This window comes from Zonotrichia albicollis, chromosome 25, assembly GCF_047830755.1.
Source record: "Zonotrichia albicollis isolate bZonAlb1 chromosome 25, bZonAlb1.hap1, whole genome shotgun sequence".
NCBI classification, from domain to species: Eukaryota; Metazoa; Chordata; class Aves; order Passeriformes; family Passerellidae; genus Zonotrichia; species Zonotrichia albicollis.
The window spans coordinates 2,162,850-2,179,650 of NC_133843.1; the positions used below are offsets into that span (position 1 = coordinate 2,162,850).

At 42.6% G+C, this 16,801-nt stretch overlaps 1 protein-coding gene across 1 annotated transcript in view; it reads right to left on the reverse strand.

Moving 5' to 3' along the window:
* CFAP74 (cilia and flagella associated protein 74) overlaps window positions 1-12,376 on the reverse strand; it is a 42,999-nt gene extending 30,623 nt beyond the window's left edge. The window contains exons 1-14 of the mRNA XM_074558428.1: window positions 12,235-12,376; window positions 10,883-11,258; window positions 10,407-10,497; window positions 9,839-9,991; window positions 9,547-9,645; window positions 8,023-8,127; window positions 6,238-6,411; window positions 5,529-5,639; window positions 4,260-4,362; window positions 3,392-3,549; window positions 2,693-2,900; window positions 2,109-2,291; window positions 1,295-1,465; window positions 712-830 (exon numbers count right to left, since the gene is read on the reverse strand). Of these exons, the coding sequence (XP_074414529.1) occupies window positions 712-830; window positions 1,295-1,465; window positions 2,109-2,291; window positions 2,693-2,900; window positions 3,392-3,549; window positions 4,260-4,362; window positions 5,529-5,639; window positions 6,238-6,411; window positions 8,023-8,127; window positions 9,547-9,645; window positions 9,839-9,991; window positions 10,407-10,497; window positions 10,883-11,231 (2,024 nt within the window). The 5' untranslated portion in view covers window positions 11,232-11,258; window positions 12,235-12,376. The remainder of the gene's footprint in view (window positions 1-711; window positions 831-1,294; window positions 1,466-2,108; window positions 2,292-2,692; window positions 2,901-3,391; window positions 3,550-4,259; window positions 4,363-5,528; window positions 5,640-6,237; window positions 6,412-8,022; window positions 8,128-9,546; window positions 9,646-9,838; window positions 9,992-10,406; window positions 10,498-10,882; window positions 11,259-12,234) is intronic.
* Window positions 12,377-16,801: the final 4,425 nt, after the last annotated feature.

Here is a 16,801-nt window from a genome sequence, read left to right on the forward strand (position 1 = left end):
GTCCCACAGGAGCCTTCTCCAGGCCAGCAGAAGGGTTGAAACCTGAACTTCTCTGTAAGCCAAAGGAATTCACCTCCATGTCTCCTATTTGTCCATAAGCTTCACTCACACACAGGAACTTTCACATTTTTTCACTTTTAGAATTCATAGAATTCCAGTTAAATAAATTCTTTTCACTACTTCAATTTTTAGAGAAATACTACTTTTCACAACTTGCCTTTTATATATTCAAAAGTTCAGTCCAGCTCCAGAGAGAGCTGGTGTCTGAATTCTTACAAAGAAACATGTTGTGGATACCTCCTTTTGTTTATTTATAAACAGTGAGATAAAATTATCAATATAGTTAAACTGAGACTAATTTGCAATCTCCCAAGTAGACACAGTGCTTCATTACATAACCTGGCAGCAGGATTACAGGAATAGATTGATGGGAAAGACCACAGGATTGCAGTTGAAGTGTTCTTTGCTCTGAGATTGATTTCCTTTATTTCATTAATTTTTCCCTTCCTTCTCTGTTGAATTAAACTGTGTTTATCTCAAGCCACAAGTTTGACTTTTTTGCCCCCCATCCCACTGAGGAGGGAGTGAGGAGCTGCTCTGTGGAGTTTCTCTGCCTGCAGGGTTAACCCATGACAAGCAGAAATTTCAGTTGCTGCAGAACTGGGTTCTTTAGGTACAAAGGCAAAACAAATCTGCAGTGAATTTACTTACTGAACACTGATGGAGTCCTTGAGACATTCACTGATTCCCACCAGCCTGCAGTAATTAACACTGTAGGATGCATTTGTCAAAATTATCTTCTTTTTGTAGATTTGACCAACATCAAAATCCTTGGGAAGCCAAACACACCAGGTGAGTGTCAGAGACATGATGTCACATTCATGGTCTGAGTTATTGACAGTTCTGTGAACTAACTGAGATTTACCTGCATGGCAGTCACCACTTCTTTAAGGACATTATTTTACAGTAATAATGTATTTACAAACAATATACAAGTACAGTCATGCTGCCCTTCAAAGAAGACAACACAATCCAACAGGAGCTTTGATAATCAGCTCACCTTTCTGACAGTATTTAACCTCCCCTAAAAAATGAAGTAATTATAGTTCAGATAGTAAAAATAAGTAATTTATTTAATCTACCACTTAACAAAAAGATTGTTAGAGAAAAAGGCAAGAGCAGTTTCAAATTTCACTACAAACCTATTGAAAGTTGCAACAGATTTTTGATGAAGACATTGGGATGTAGCTCCAGCAGATTGCTCTGTACAATTCCATGCAGAATGGCCACTGACCTTGAAATGAATGCAGCTGGGTTTGCTGTGGAAAGCACAGCCCTTGTGCTCCTGAGCAGGCACACTTTGCTTGTAAAGAATTCCAGTCTGGAGTTTCTCCTTTTCTTTCTTAGCCATTTGTGTCCTTATTGTCCTGAGAGCCAACTGTGTTGGATCTTCAATTTTGGCCACCTAAAAAGGAACATGCAGAAAACCACCAGATCTGTGTGTGAGCACAGAATCTGCAGCTCCAGTAGAAAAATCTGCAAAAGGAATCTTCCAGAACCTGTCTGGCTCTCTCCAGTCAAACTCAGCATCCCAACCTCAACATGAAGAATTTAATGGATTCTCAGCTGTCTGTTCTGCAGTTTCTCATCACCCAATACTAGAAAATCATGTTTTTCATGGCAGAATTAGCTTTTCTGCACTTTAAGGGTTTTATTTTCTTCTCAACTTATTAAACATTGAGAAAAAAATCAGCTGACTTCACTGGAATGTTTCAGTCATGGTCCAGTGCTTCTCTGTTGGTCTAGGAATATGTACTGACATGATTTCTTTTTGATGGATTCTGAAGTTTTTTTAAATTCAAAGAAGTAAACATAATGTGATTTATGTCTTCACAGATTTCTGAACGAAACCTAAAGCACTGTTTTCTCTTTGAGAGCACAAACTCCTCCAGAACAGTGTCAAACAGCAATGACTGATGATATTCTCACATCTGAATTTCTGCATCTATGTAATAACATCATGTCTGCATTTTAACTGCAAAATACACAATTATTGGTTTCAAGCAAGGTTCTTTTCTGTTTCTAACAGGAGACATCACAACATTTACCTTGTGCAAGTCAAATTCCAGATTCCAAAGTCCTGGGAACTCAGGTACCAGCAGGGTCTTGTCCCTCTCTGTGTCCTCATCACCACTTTCCTGGAGCACATCCTGGGCTGTGTCCTCACAACTCTCTCCTTGGGAAGCAGTTCCCTCCCCAGCTGAGGAATGAACTAATGGAGACCACCCCAGCTTTGGGGAAGAACACAAGTTTTGAAGATACAGTTAAAAATTACAGTTACTTCAACAGTTATCAATTTCTGAGGAGATCTTTGAACACAAAAATTACAGTCTTTGGCTTTTTGCCTCTTGGCCTTTGTCTCAGAGGTCAAAGCTGCCAACTTAGGCCAATCCCCTCTTAAAACACTGAATACAGACAAAATTTTACATTAAAAGTCACTTTATTTCCTTCAAGAAAAAGGAAACTAACAGATATTAAGAGATCTAATGGGGAAATTCCTCTCCACTTGCTCTCTACTGTCTCATGTTTGGTTGTAGCCTGTGCTATTTTTAAACAGAATTCAATGACCTGCAGGTTTAACAAAACAAAACAAGACAATGTGAAGAGAGTTGTTTCCTAGGCCTTTGATTACCTCTGATATTTCTCCATCTGCATGTTTGCAGGTCTCCTCACTTTGCCAGGCTTTCCTGCTCTGCAGTAAAGGATCCTCAAGTTTACCACGAGCCTTAATGGCCTTAGCAGGGGACTGACTTTTGCTCTGCTTGTGAGCAGGAGCTCTTTCTTGCAAAATTCGAGACACAATCTCCATTTTTCTTGACTTCTGCTGTTCTCTAAAAGCTCTGTAATCCAAAGTTGTAAGAAATATTAACCCAACTATGGTTATTTAACAATAATATTAACTACAACTCAGTGCCTTGGAGCCTTTTAGCTAAATAGCAAGTTGGGTTCAGTGGTAATTTCTGCCAAGACACCAAGTGATTCAGAGGCTGTTTATACATTTTTGCAGACTAAATATACTCAGCTACAGTGTTTTAGAAGGCTGATACAGACTTTCACAGTGTTCAGGGGAGGAAGAGGGACAGTTACTTCAGCTTTCCAGTTTGGGGTCACTGCACTCCCCTCGTGGAGGAGTCGATCACAGAACACCCACGGGGCTCTGGAGCTCAGAGCAGCCCTGGGCAGAGTTCAGGGCTCAGGAACAGACTGAGCCAGTGTCACACAGAGTGGGAGAGGGAGCTCACCCCCTCCAGCACCATCAGAGATGTTCTGCCCTCAGGACCTGACTGAGCTCCAGGGAGCAGGCACAGTTTGATGTGGATATGACACTCACTCTTTCCTTTTCTCCTGTTCTTGCTGTCGTTTATGGAGAAAAATTTTCTTGATAACATTGCCTCCTTCTGCTTGGATGGCCTCCCTCATCTTCATCTCCTCCTTCTTTGCCTCCAAGGCCTTTGCTTTGTTCAAAACCTGGAGAGTTTGGAGCTTTTCCTATGAGAGTCACACAAACCAGTTACATGTTTGATTCACATATTAAAGAATATAAAACAGAGGATCTAATGCTGGTCCCCTTATCCAAGTATCCCTTTGTGGGGGATGTCTCTGAAGCAGAAGGTATTGTCTGTAATATTCTCTGTAGCCATGGGGTGCTGAGATGCAGAAAGCTCTGACTGGGTCCAAGCTACTTCTCTATCCTTCCAGCCTGCCCCTGGAATGCTGCTCAGTGAAGGAATATGAAAAGATAACAGTTCTAAACAAATCAGGTTTAAATTAAGATCATTCCCTCATATCCTACAGAACAGAAATAGAAAAGCAAAGCAGCATAGCTCAGAAATTCCTAATTTATACTATTTAAATTCTCAAATAACTGTTTTTCTTCCATATGTTTTTTCCATGTGGAATATTTCTGCATTGGGATCCAAATAACTGGAAATCCTTCTGGCTGAACTTCCAGAGAACTTTTTTTAGCATGCATTATTTCCCAGAGAGTTCCCCTCCCAGAACAACTAGACTGTTGACAGAATAAACTGCATCAGCAGAATGTCAAAACCTGCCCACACAGATCCCTGCCAGGGTTAAATTCCCCCCAGTTTCAAGGGGTTTGGTCAGTGATGTGATCAAAAATCCCCACACAGCTCTGCAAGGAGAACTGAGCATCAGGAGGCAGTGACTTCATTGCCACCCCAGCCCAGCAGCAGTACCCTGTTGGAAGTGATGCTGGTTTTCAGGGAAAGCACAGCTTGGATCCTTCTCTCCATATGCTCCTGAGCTTTCGCTTCTTCCTTTGCATTTTGTTCATGAATTCTGTAAGCAAAGTAAAATCCTTCAGGCTCTCATCCTGGAAAGCTCTGGGTAATAGAATGGCTGAGCTGCCAGGGAGTAATTGCCAGCAGCCACTGCTGCTGCACAGCCCTGCTTGGTGGGCACTGCTGTGGGCACAGGGAGCAGCTGCAGCTCCCCCAAACACGGCGCTGCTCGAGCTCCAAGTGCCAACAGGTTTTCAAATATTTTGCTCAACAACTTTAATTTTTTAAAAACTTTTGGATATGAAGAATGTGTTTCATGTTATGACATATGACTGGCTGCTAAAATAAAGAATTCAGGTGTTGCTCATATAAGCAGTATCTAAACCTTATGTAGCAAACTTTTAGAAGCCAAGCACATGTACCCACACTAAAAATAAACCCTGAGAACTCTACAAGTTGGAAATATGTGGGCAGGAGTCAAACCTGGGAATATTCCAGTAAATATAATAGGAAACCATAAAAACAATTAGGATTGATATGTTTGATATATTTGTCAAGAAAAAAAAAACAATTTGATTTTGTTCTTCTTAATTATGATCAGTTTGTACACACCATCTAATAAAAAATAAAACAGCATAGAAACAGTACAATTATTTCAATCATTTTACAATTAAGTCCTATTATTTATATATTAAGATATATTTACATATATATAAAAATAAGTAACGAATGTTCCATTTCTTCAGCAGCAAAATAATTCAACACCAGAGTAATAACACAAACATCAACCTATGAAGGAACATCTAATTTAAAATCAGCCAGAGCAGCAGCACAAGGAAATGGCCCATCAATCCATTGATGCTTTTTTACCACATTTCTCAGAGGACATAGAATGGCACAGGGCAGGTTTCAAACCTGGATTTTAGCTGTACTACTTCAGTTAATGGCACATATACAGATAAAATGCTTCAAATCATCATCAGGGCCTCCAAGGTCAGAGACTCCAGGGAATGTGGAGGCCATGACAGGACACTGAGTGGATTTTCTTCTTTCCACATCCTTTTTGCCCTAAAAGATCTCAATGCCTCACCACACTGTACCTGGCACAAGATTTCCAGGTGAAACAGAAAATACAATTTAGAGAAAAATCATTATTTTTCAAAGACTGGGGGATAAAGCCTTGCCCAGCAGAGAATGCCCAACAGGAAGGGAGTGAAGCCCCACCTGGCCATGCTTTGCCTCAGGAAGCAGACTGCTTTCTCATGGTTCCTTTTGGCATCCTCAAGGAGTTTTTTATTTCTTTCTTCACGTTCCCTCTGGGCTCCCTTCTCTCTTCTGCAAAACAGACAAACCAACAGCTGCAGCAGGACTAGGGAAAATTCAATTCCAGCACAATGAGACCTCAGGGTGGGGTTGGGGAGTTCATTAATATGTGCTGAAATTAGGACATTTGTCCACTCTCCACATTCCCCACGTTACAGACAAAGTGATAAACTTCACAAAAGCCACAGACTGACACAATTTTGCTCTGCTTTTGGAGAGCACTTTTGTGCTTTTTGGTGTCTGCTTCTGTTCCAGGAAATCTCAATGGACTCATAGGCCCAGAAGGTCCTGGAGGCCAACAGCACTGCAGACACATGCAGTTAGTCTGACCCAATAAACCTCATTTCCTATGATAAAACCCCCTGCATTTGTAGTTTTTTCATTTTCATTCCGTTTTTTCCCATAGATCAGAAATCTTTACTTGCATAACTGCAAGGCTATGGCCAATTCTTATTTTAATTCCATTTCCTCATCAAATATTCCTGAAGCTCACCCAGCTAAGACACACAGTAGCAGCAGTATCTGAACCAGCTAAACTCAGCACCTGCAGCAGAGAACTGGCTGAAAATAAAACAAGAAAGGCAGCAGGCTCTGACTTTGAGGCTCTTACTTCTCTCGAGTCCGACGTGTTCCTTCTGCTTGCAGGGCTGTTATTTTTTCCTTCCAAATCCTCACTTCTCTCTCCTCCTGGTATTGCATCTGTAGCTCCTCCTCATCTTTTTGAAGTTTTTCATGGAGGATGTCGTGTTTTTCCTGTTCAGTTTCTATCTGCCACATCTCAAGCCTTTAAAAAGAAGTGTGAATTGTTTTCACTGGGATACTGATATTCTTTCACTTTAAGGTGATAAATTGAGTAGGGAAGGCTCTATGGGGGAAATAAACATGTAACCATGTTTTCTTTTAATATTTACAAACATATTTTGAATCAAACTCTTTTACTGACACAGACTAAGGCTCATATCTAATACAATATTCCTTTCAAAGACATCAAAAATATTGGTCAAAAAAAAGGTAAAAAAATAAACCTCAAGTTTTTGTTTCTCCCATTTACCTAGATGAAAACATGAAAATCAAGAAAAATTCTAAAAATAGCTTTTCCTTCAACAATAAATAACTTCAGAGACAGGCCACAGCTTTTATTCTTCTGTGCTTTGCTGAAGGAACCAGATATGATAGAGCTGAGTACATTAATCTGTTCTGTGTATTGCTAATCACACAATAAACAAGTCAAGCATTTTAAAGCTATTACACAACACTGCAGCAGAACACACTGTATCCTGCTTAACCACTTGGCTAATCACAGCTAGAAGCTCATGCCTGTGTTCCTCCTTTGATGTACCTGTGGTACCAAAATATAAACACACTCACCTGTTGCCTCCTGCAAAAGCAGTTTTACTCTGTCTGATATAAAGAAGTAATTTATTATGTGTGAACAATCAATTACAACGGCAGTATTAGCTTGGCATAAAAATACACAGTATTGCTACAATGTCTCCATCATGCTCATTTCCTATCTTTTCCTTTATGCCCTATAAAACCACTAAGAGGCATAAATGACAAGTATTTATGCTCATGCACAGACAGATTTACTTTAGTCCATCTTATTTTACATTTCAAATGAGACCTGTATAGGTCACAATTTATGCACCTCTCATAATAAAATCAAAACTTGATTTACATGTGCAAAGCAAACTTGGGTTCTGAGCCACATCATCCAGCTTGGTAAGGGATGAACCATGCAGGCTAAAAGTTGATCTGGATTGGAATATGAATCCCAATATAACCAGTTAGATGGTGCCTGGGCCAGTTCTGACCCTCGCTGCTGGGCCAAAGGCAGCACTGTGGTGCTTTACCCCAGAGATACCTTGGCTGGTGGAGATTGCAGCAGGGCACTGAGCAAGTCCAGGCTTGTCAGGACTCCGTTTACCTCAGGAGAGAGCTTCTGGCGATGGTGAAGATAAGAAAGGGAGTGGATTCTGCTAGAGGGTTATATCCAGATGTTTATTCCATGGGTGCAGAGGTCTGCACTGGGACAATTCCTCCAACAGAATAGAGGCCGCATGGTCTCATTAACATTTTAAGCTCAGGGCAGGGGAAAGGGAGGGGACAGGTGAGCCACCAACCAGGTGAAGGGGCAGGGTCTCAAGGGACTGGGGACACCTATCACACGACGCCTTGCTGGTATGTTAGCCTGATTGACAGGGCACACTCAGCGAGGGGCGAGGGGGAAGGGAGAAGGTAAAACAGGACATTGCAACACACTGCAACAGATCTGGATTGATGTAGTTCAGTATTTACAAGCAATTTCTCTATTGATTAACTTTTGAATCCATCCAAGAGCGTATGAAGAAGGTAATAAAGATTCCCTGCACACTTTCTTCATGGCCTCACTTACAGGTTTTGTTTGAGTGTCAGAGCAAGGCTCAGCTCCAGCTCCCTCTCTCTCTCCAGCTCGGCGCACAGGCGGCTGCTGACGGCCTGCAGGCGGGACACGGCTGCGCTGCACAGGCAGACAGAGCCCGTCAGGAAGAGATGTGAACAGAGCCCCCCTTGCAAGGTCAGCAAGAACAAAGCACAGCTCTAAGGCTCAGATTTATTCAGCAGAATGCCAGCAATTCATGCAGCCTCTTGTTTAACCTTCTAAGTGTCCATTCTTGAGGCAGAGCTTTCTTTAAACTCTTACACACCGGTTGAAAGGAACAGATGAGAATTTCAAAAGCACTGACCAGTGGCTTAATGCAACTATTCACTTCTCCAACTGATAAAAGTAGTATTATTCATGAAGATAAGCGTAGGTGAACCGAGAGAACCTAGACTGAGCTCGCTTTTAAAATGGTACTACAATATTCCATACACTTAGCCTACAACTGCAGCATTCCCACACAGTTATTTTCCCTCTCTCCCCAGGAGAACTAGCAGACAGTGTGCTACAGGATCCACAGTGGCCTGACTATGCTCAACATAAACTCCCATCCTCTAAATGAAAATTGGATCTTCTACCTGCAGCTACTCTAAATTCAACATTTCTCTATTGGCATTGGCAGTGCTAATGGTAGCCAGGATTTGCATTATTGCTATAACACAAAGTTCTTGAACTTCAGAGGCCGGGAATCTATCAATCTATCTCACTCCACTAGACACTTGCTAAATGTAAGAGATTGGGAGAATTGCTATTTTTTCCATATCCAGACCTCTCCATGTGACCCATCATAAGGATAAACACTGCACTGCTTTTCTGTCTTTGCTGGGATTTGTTACTGTCTCTGAAATCCCACTTGCACCACCTCAGGAGGCTCATTTGCATCAGCTCATCAGTTTTGTTTAAGCAGCTCTGCCATTCTGGCAGTTAACCTGCCTTCCTCTCTCATTCATTGCTGCTCTAACCTGGAGATTAACACAGGTTAGAAATGCAGCTGCAAAGTTTGTTCACAAGCCTCTGGCTCCTGGTACACAAGCCACCCACTGCTTTCTATTTAAACCAAATGTGAAGAGTACAGTAAATTGCCTCCCACTTGATAGCACAAGTGTTTCAGAGCAGCTCCTGTATGCAGAGCTACTCCTGAAAGGCATTCCTGCATTCCAGAACAACACAAGAAAGGAATGGCACATGTATGTGTGCATTTATAAAAATAAATACGCACACATATATAGAAATCCTGACTGAATAATCACCAGAAGCAAAGCCATGACCTCCAGGAGTGTCACAGCACCTTGATTCATCAGACTGAATAGAAGACTGACACGATTGACAGCAGTGGGCTAGGCTGACATAGTACCTGTTGTTACATTTTAAAATATATGCCTCTTTCCTACCCATTCCCAAGTTTCCACCTCTTCCTGCTCTTATCTCATTAATTACACACAGATGAAGATAGTGGATGCCTGTAATCCTTGGTATCCAGAAATACTCTCTACCTACACATTGCCAGCCTCCTCCTCTCTCTCTATTTCCATGTCTACATGATCCAGCTGCTTTGCCAGCATCTTGCTCCGCAGCCGACAGGCACTCAGCGTGTCACTGCAAGAAACAAACACACCAGTTATGTTCTGTAGGTTCTTTTCTCAGTAAAACTCTTTTTCTGGGGGCAAGATTCACAGCCAGGACTCCTGTCAGATACACAGTTCTATAAACTCCAGTATTTATGATGGACACAGTATCTCAGTATTGGCTGGGGATTTGTGCTGATGGATTATGTTTATTAAACACTAACCTGGTTTTTTGGACCATCAGTTTCTTTTCCTTGACTTTGTCATTGAACAATTGGAGGCTTCTCAGTGAGGTTGATAAGTGAATTCTGTCTGCAGACTTCAGAGGCTGAATGGTACCAGTTTTGCCCAAAGAGTGTTCTGAGCTTTGCCTTTGACTTGGAACACACAACCAAAAAAGAAACAATGTGAAACTGAAGTTTGTCTGACATCCTTACATTCCTGCTTTTGTTTTATTCTAGCAGAACTTATAAATAAGAACATTATAAATAATGAAGAAAATGAACACAAACAGCACAGGAAGTTTGCATGCATAGACTCAAGCCAGGATTTTCAGTATTGGATATCTAAATTTGAACATTTATACCCTCATTGAAAGCACTAATGATGTGTCTTTGCTTTAAAATGCCTGGGGCTCCTCTCAATCCCACCTTGGCTTTGCAATTTTAGTGTTCCTGAACAATAGTTTACAATTGAACAGGAACATTTTAAACTAGTTTAAGCCATGTCATACACAGCTGATCACTCAGCACCACTGAGGAAATTCTGTTTGAACTGGAACAAAGTATTTACATGGTAGAATCAGACTGGTCTCCAGCCTCTTCAAAAGTGTCCTTGTTTTCCATCTTGTCACCAACATCCAGCTCTTCTTCCAGCTCATATTCTAGCAGATATTGAAACAACAGCTTAATAAAGAGACTTTGAATTTTAAAATTTTAAAAGCTTTCTATATTTGCTGTCAAGTCACAGTGTGGAGAATCAGACGTGACATTTTATAGCATTACTGCAGTGTACATTAAAAAATTCATATGACAAAACACACAGGACTATGATACACCTGCAAAAGAACAGGAGAATGTTCTCTGCCTTCAAGTGGAAGTGTCACCAAGAATCCCATTTATGTGGGAAAATCCCAGACAAGAATAGGGAGGGGCACAAGGGAGGATAATGTATTGTCAGGTTCTGGCCAATGATCTAACATGTTTATCTTACATTAAGTTTACATTAATGTCAGTTTTTTGTGAGTTATCAAAACAATTCATTTTCACCTTCCCAGTGTTTTTCCAAGTCAAAGAGCTGATCAGCTGCATCTTCCTCTTCTTCTCCCTCTTCTTGTTCTTCTTCCTCTTCTTCTCTTTCTTCTTCCTCTTCTTCCTCTTCTTGTTCTTCTTCCTCTTCTTCTCTTTCTTTTTCCTCCTCTTCTTCTCCTTCTTCCTCTTCTTGTCTTTCCCCTTCTTCCTCTTCTAGCCTTTCTTTTTCTTCTTCCTCTTCTTCTCTTTCTTTGCTTTCCTCTTCCTTTTCTTCTTCCTCCTCTTGTCTTTCTTCCTCCTCCTCTAGGAACACTAGAGGAGACATTTGCTGTTCTCCCTCACTAAAACTGATCTCCTGGTCTTCCATGGTGACAGTTCTTTCCAAATGACCAGGCTGAATAAAAAAAAGAACATGTTTTCCACATTAAATATCCAACAACTTGCAGTAGTGGTGACTATCTCAGGAGTGAATTCACAGCATTCAGTATGCATTTAATGCATGTGAAATGACTGGATACAATATCTCTGTGCTAGTTACACACTTTGAGTATCAACTATAATAAATCTCTTAGTGAAAAGCAAAGACTCTGCCTTTTTTTTTCTTTTAACAATCAACTCACTAATAAAACAAACTTTCTGAATGTATTTTATCCACTTACACCATGATTTTACCCCAGATTATTTGGGCACAACTCCAACAAACATTATTTGTTCTTGAGCCTTGTGGAGTTCTCCAATGCAAAGCAAACTCTTCCCAAATGTTGTTACAATTTATTAGAATGCAGTAAATTCTGCATGTCATCTAGAATGAGTTATTACCACATGGTTGAGCATTTCACATCTTACCCACAGAAGGACTTGGACATATGATTAATTTTAACGAAGGTGGCTCATCTTTGAGTGCGTTTATGTAAATCCTTCTGCAGAACTCAAGAAGAATCAACAACAAAAGAGCATCTATTTTCTCCAGTTAAGGAGCAGAGAAAACAAACCCCAGGATTTGAAGTATGGAAGAATGAGTAAATGATAGAAACCACCTTAAAGCCAAGTAGGATTCCTACGCTTGGCTACTGATACAGGGATGTTGGTGGCACTAAGAAGTGGCACAAACATCAAACGCAGCCAATGCAGCAGCGGCCCCAACGCCTCCAGCCAAACCCCTGCGTTGTGAGGTTGTGTGGCTCCAACTCCCAAAGAACAAAGTTTGGGGTAAATTAGGCCGAGATGTACAGCACAGGCCCGAGCCCTCCCACAGGACACCCCGGGGCAGTGTCGGTGTTCCCGGCGCTGTCCCCTCTCGGCCCTGTCCCCTCTCGGCGCTGTCCCCTCTCGGCGCTGTCCCCTCACGGCGCTGTCCCCTCAGGGCTCACCGCGCTCACCCCCGGCCCGGCTCCTCACGGCCCGGGCCCGCCGCGCCGCCCGCGCTGCCACGGCAACGGCGCCAACCACCGCGCGCGGGGGCGCCGCGCACGCACGGCCGCGATCCGCCCCCGAACTGCCGCGGGCGCGGGGCGGCGCTGCCGGCGCGGCTCGCTGCGTCCCCCCCCCGGCCGCGGGGTGGTGCGGGCCGGGACGGGCCGGGGTCCCTGGGCCGGGGTCCAGTGTCTGAGGGCCGGGGTCCCTGGGCCGGGGTCCAGTGTCTGAGGGCCGGGGTCCCTGGGCTGATGTCCGGTGTCCGAGGGCCGGGGTCCCCTGGTTCCAGGTCCGGTGTCTGACGGCCGGCGTTCGATGTCCGAGAGCCGGGGTCCCTGGGCTGATGTCCGGTGTCCGAGGGCCGGGGTTCGGTGTCCGAGGCCCGGGGTCCCTGGTTCCAGGTCCGGTGTCCGGGGGTCCCTGGGTGTGGGTCCGATGTCCCTGGGGTCCTCGCAGTTGTTCAGATCATTGAGTTCTTGAGGTTTGACCCATCTTGAGCAGCTCTCTGGGGAGTTTTCCTACTTGACAATTGTTGACATTATTTATTCTCAGAGGCAGATTAGAATATGAAACACTGATGCGCTTTTTGCACGTTCTTTAGAAGTATGATTTACACTTTGGAATACAGTGACATTAACAATTCCATCGTATTAGTGTCAGTAATTACCCTGGTGGGAGCACCTCTACCTGTGCTGCCTGTCTGGGACATCTGGTTCAGGTGGTTTCAGGTAACCAAAGCCAGAGACATTCTCTGTGAACTTTCAGCTTAATGCTTATTCAAATACATTTTTAAATTTTAAGCAAGTTGGTGGCATTATGATTAAAACCCTTTAATCTTGCTGCAATGTGAAGTCCTGTGGATTTGGGGCTGGAGCAGTTATGTTAGAATACTGAAGGTTTCCAAGTTTTAATCCAAAAGGAATCTGTCTCAAATGTCTTTTCAGAAGTAAGCCTGTACTATCCTAACAAAAGCATTTCCCCACTAGTTACTAATTAAAGGTTATTACAGCAGAAATCATGTACTGCTCATGCTGCCCATTTATTATGTCACATTCTGAATAGGTCCTCTGGCTTCAACAGCAACTGCAGCTCTAGAGGTTCTGTATGAACTTCTGTAATTGTTATAAATAAGCACAAAATCACTACATGAAAAGCCTTTAGATGTTATTTCAGTGATTTACATACTCATAGTGAATGTCTGTGTTCATAAAATGAACCAGTTTGAATATTCTGTCCTGGGGTGGAATCTCCTGAGCCTGTGTGTTTGGTATCAAGTGTTCAGCACCAGATTTAGGGTGCCCAGAGCAGCTGGGGCTGCCCCATTCCTGAAGAGTCCAAGGCTGGGTTGGACAGGGTTTGGAGCCACCTGGGGTAGTGGGAGGTGTCCCTGCCCATGGCAGGGGGTGGCACTGGGTGAGCTTTGAGCTCCCTTCCAACCCAGGCCATTCTATCTAAACTGGTGATTAACTGGGTTTCCTCTCTGTTCTCCTCCTTGTGTTACCTTGACAAAGTCAAGGAGCAGTGCAGCTGGGTCCACAGCACAGCAGCTCCCTCACTCCTGGCACTAGGCCTCGATGACGTGCCAGAGAAACCCAGCTATTCACAGACTCCCAGGGATTCAGTTATTAAAATACTGAGACATCATCTGCACCAAAATACACCCTGCTCTGTACACAGAGACAGATGCATTCTCAGATTTATTTAGTTGAAAACGTTCCTTAATTGTAAGCAATATTTCTGTAATTGTTATCGTTGCTATGAGAGTAAGGTCTAGGTTTTGATCCCAAGCACATGCTGCTAATCTGAGCATTTATTTCCACTGGCACACACACTATGGAGTGTAAGTTACTCACAGTGACCAGTGCATTGTCCCATATTTATGCTGTAGGTCCTCAATCTTGAGAAATACACAGACATTCTTAGCTCTATAAATGGTGGAATCTTGATTTTATGGCATCTATTCATATTACATAAAACAAATTACATACAGACATTTGCAGGATTAAAGCTACAAGATGTAGGCTAAAAATATGCAGTGATTAACTGTATAGCTCTCTCTGCAGATCTGGAATAGTTATAACTGTGTTAACTCTGAACCTGCCAGTTCCCACATTCCTCCAGTTGGGATGAAAAACATCCAAGCATGGATTTTCCTCTCAAGAAAACACTCAGAAGAACACCTGGAAATATCACTGATTGTCAGTTTCTTGTGATATTTTTCTTCAGGGTATTTTTTCAGTCCCAATTTACAACTGTTTGAATTATTTCAATTTCATAACAGCAACATCAACAAGGGTCATGGTTTTGTGTCAGGTGAATAATGTGTTTTTAGGGAAAGACAATGTAGATTTTTCTCTCTGATATAGATAGGAAAGGAAGAAGAGATCTGCAGTTCCTCTGAAGGAAATTATGGCTCTCCAGCCAAGTTCTTATCTCTCAATCTACAACTTACATCTATCAACTGGAAGCCAGTGAATCTTTAGGATTTAAGCTCCTGGAAATGTACAAAAAAGGCTTTGCTTGATGTAGCTCTTCCAGATTTTGTGGGTTCTGGACCACAGTGATCCATCCTGGAGAAAGTGGGAAATGGAGTGAGCAGATGCAAATGAAATCCCTGCTGTTTCCTGCCAGGGTTCAGTTCAGAGGCATTTCTGTGGAGTCCTGCAGTGGCACCTCAGGATCAGCTGGGGAGGCAGCAGAGCTGGCCACTTCCCTGCGCTGTGTGGCTGCACGCTGCGCTTCCACAGGCACTTGGCATTTCCCTCCCGAACGTTTCCAAGGTGACAGGAGCTCATCTATGGAGCTTTCTGGCGTTTAGGCAGGAAGACATGCCAATAATGGAATCTGCATTTTGGCAGGGTGGTTCGTATCAATTACATAACACAACTTGTCTGCCCTGTTGTTTGATAGGGATCGATGTTGGCCTGTAAACAATGGCAAACATTGATTTGTCGGACTGTAAATAATGGCAAACATTGATGAGCATCTTCCAATGACTCATCCCTACAGATGCATGGACAGAAAATGAGAGGGGCATTTGCTGTCAGAGCACTTGATGGAGGAATGGCCTGGGATGGCACAGCTGGGAGTGCACCCCTGAGAGCTGGGGTAAAACTTCATCCTGGTCCTGGAATTAGCTCTGCCTCGGGGGAAAAGTGGGGAAATTTCATCCCAAATCTGTTGCATAAAGAAAAGAAAAGGAGGGCAAAGTGTCTGGCTGCAGTGTGTGCTTCATGATTATAAAAAAAATTATGCAGATTGAGGGAGGAACTAGATGTTCTACAGAACATTTAGAAACAGATAAAAACTATATTCCTAGTACTTAACGAGAAAGGGAAATTAATATTGTGGTTATCCAGATACTGATTAAATACAGACACGTTTGTGTTGGGGCTGGGGGACGTTCAGACAGTGCAAGTACAGTACAACCTCTGAAACGAGCTAAATATTTCCACCATGCAATTGCTACTGATATTCCCAAATCTCATTTACAAAAATAGGCATATGTGTGTAATTTATATATCTAGAGACATTTGGCGATGTTGCCACAACAGTCTTTCACGAGCTGCTTAGGTGGAATCATGGGAGGGTGAGACTAATTATCCCTGTGGTACGTTTTTTGCCTCTTAAAATTATATGTGACAATATGATATCTTTATTTTTCTGGCAGTAAAACCACCTGTTCTATTTAGAAAATGATCTGGTAAGAATACCAGGTAATGCAGTGCAGCCATAAAATGAAATAATGTCCTTCTGATACAGTCTCAAAATCGTGAGTAATAAATGACTGAAAACGGATCTTTTGACCCAAATCACTGATCATGCTTCTCCTCAATCCCATCAAATGACACCATCCAAAGAATGATTGTATGGTAGCAATTACAGAAGGATGGATGACTGTGATCAGGGAGAATTCATACCTGTTACATGTTCCAGAAGAAAAATTCTTGACAGATACTGAAATGTGGGTTTCTGGCTTCAGTGTAGTAAAATATACTTCAAAGTTGTGACCTTTATTAGTGCTTGAGTAGGGTAGATACTTCAAGAATTAGTAATTGTTGATATAGTAGTGATAACTAATGATTTAATAAATAGTAATCATTAAATGTCATTGTAAAATTATCCAGATGTGGGTGGAGCCCATTAGCATTAGACCTGGCACGGACAAATACTACAGAAACAGATGGAAGGGTCTGTGTTGCTTCCACAGATCTACTCCAGCTTTACTACAGCCCGGATCAAAGTTTGCCTGAGCTGTGTAACTCTGAGCTGGCAGCCTGGTCCTGCTGGAGCTGCAGGGACCCCACACAGTCCTGAGGGTCCCTGAGCCCCCATGAAGGTCAGAGCCTGGCATGGACATTTCCATGGGAGCTGCTGCCTGCAGCCACAGGGAGTGAGGAGAAGTTTGTTAGAGTGAAAACAAGGCTTAGCAAACACTGAGTATCATGGGCCATCTTTTTAAGACTATTTGACAGTTCCCAGCCGGGAGCTAAAGCTAAAGGAAAGCTTTAATTATTTTCAAGA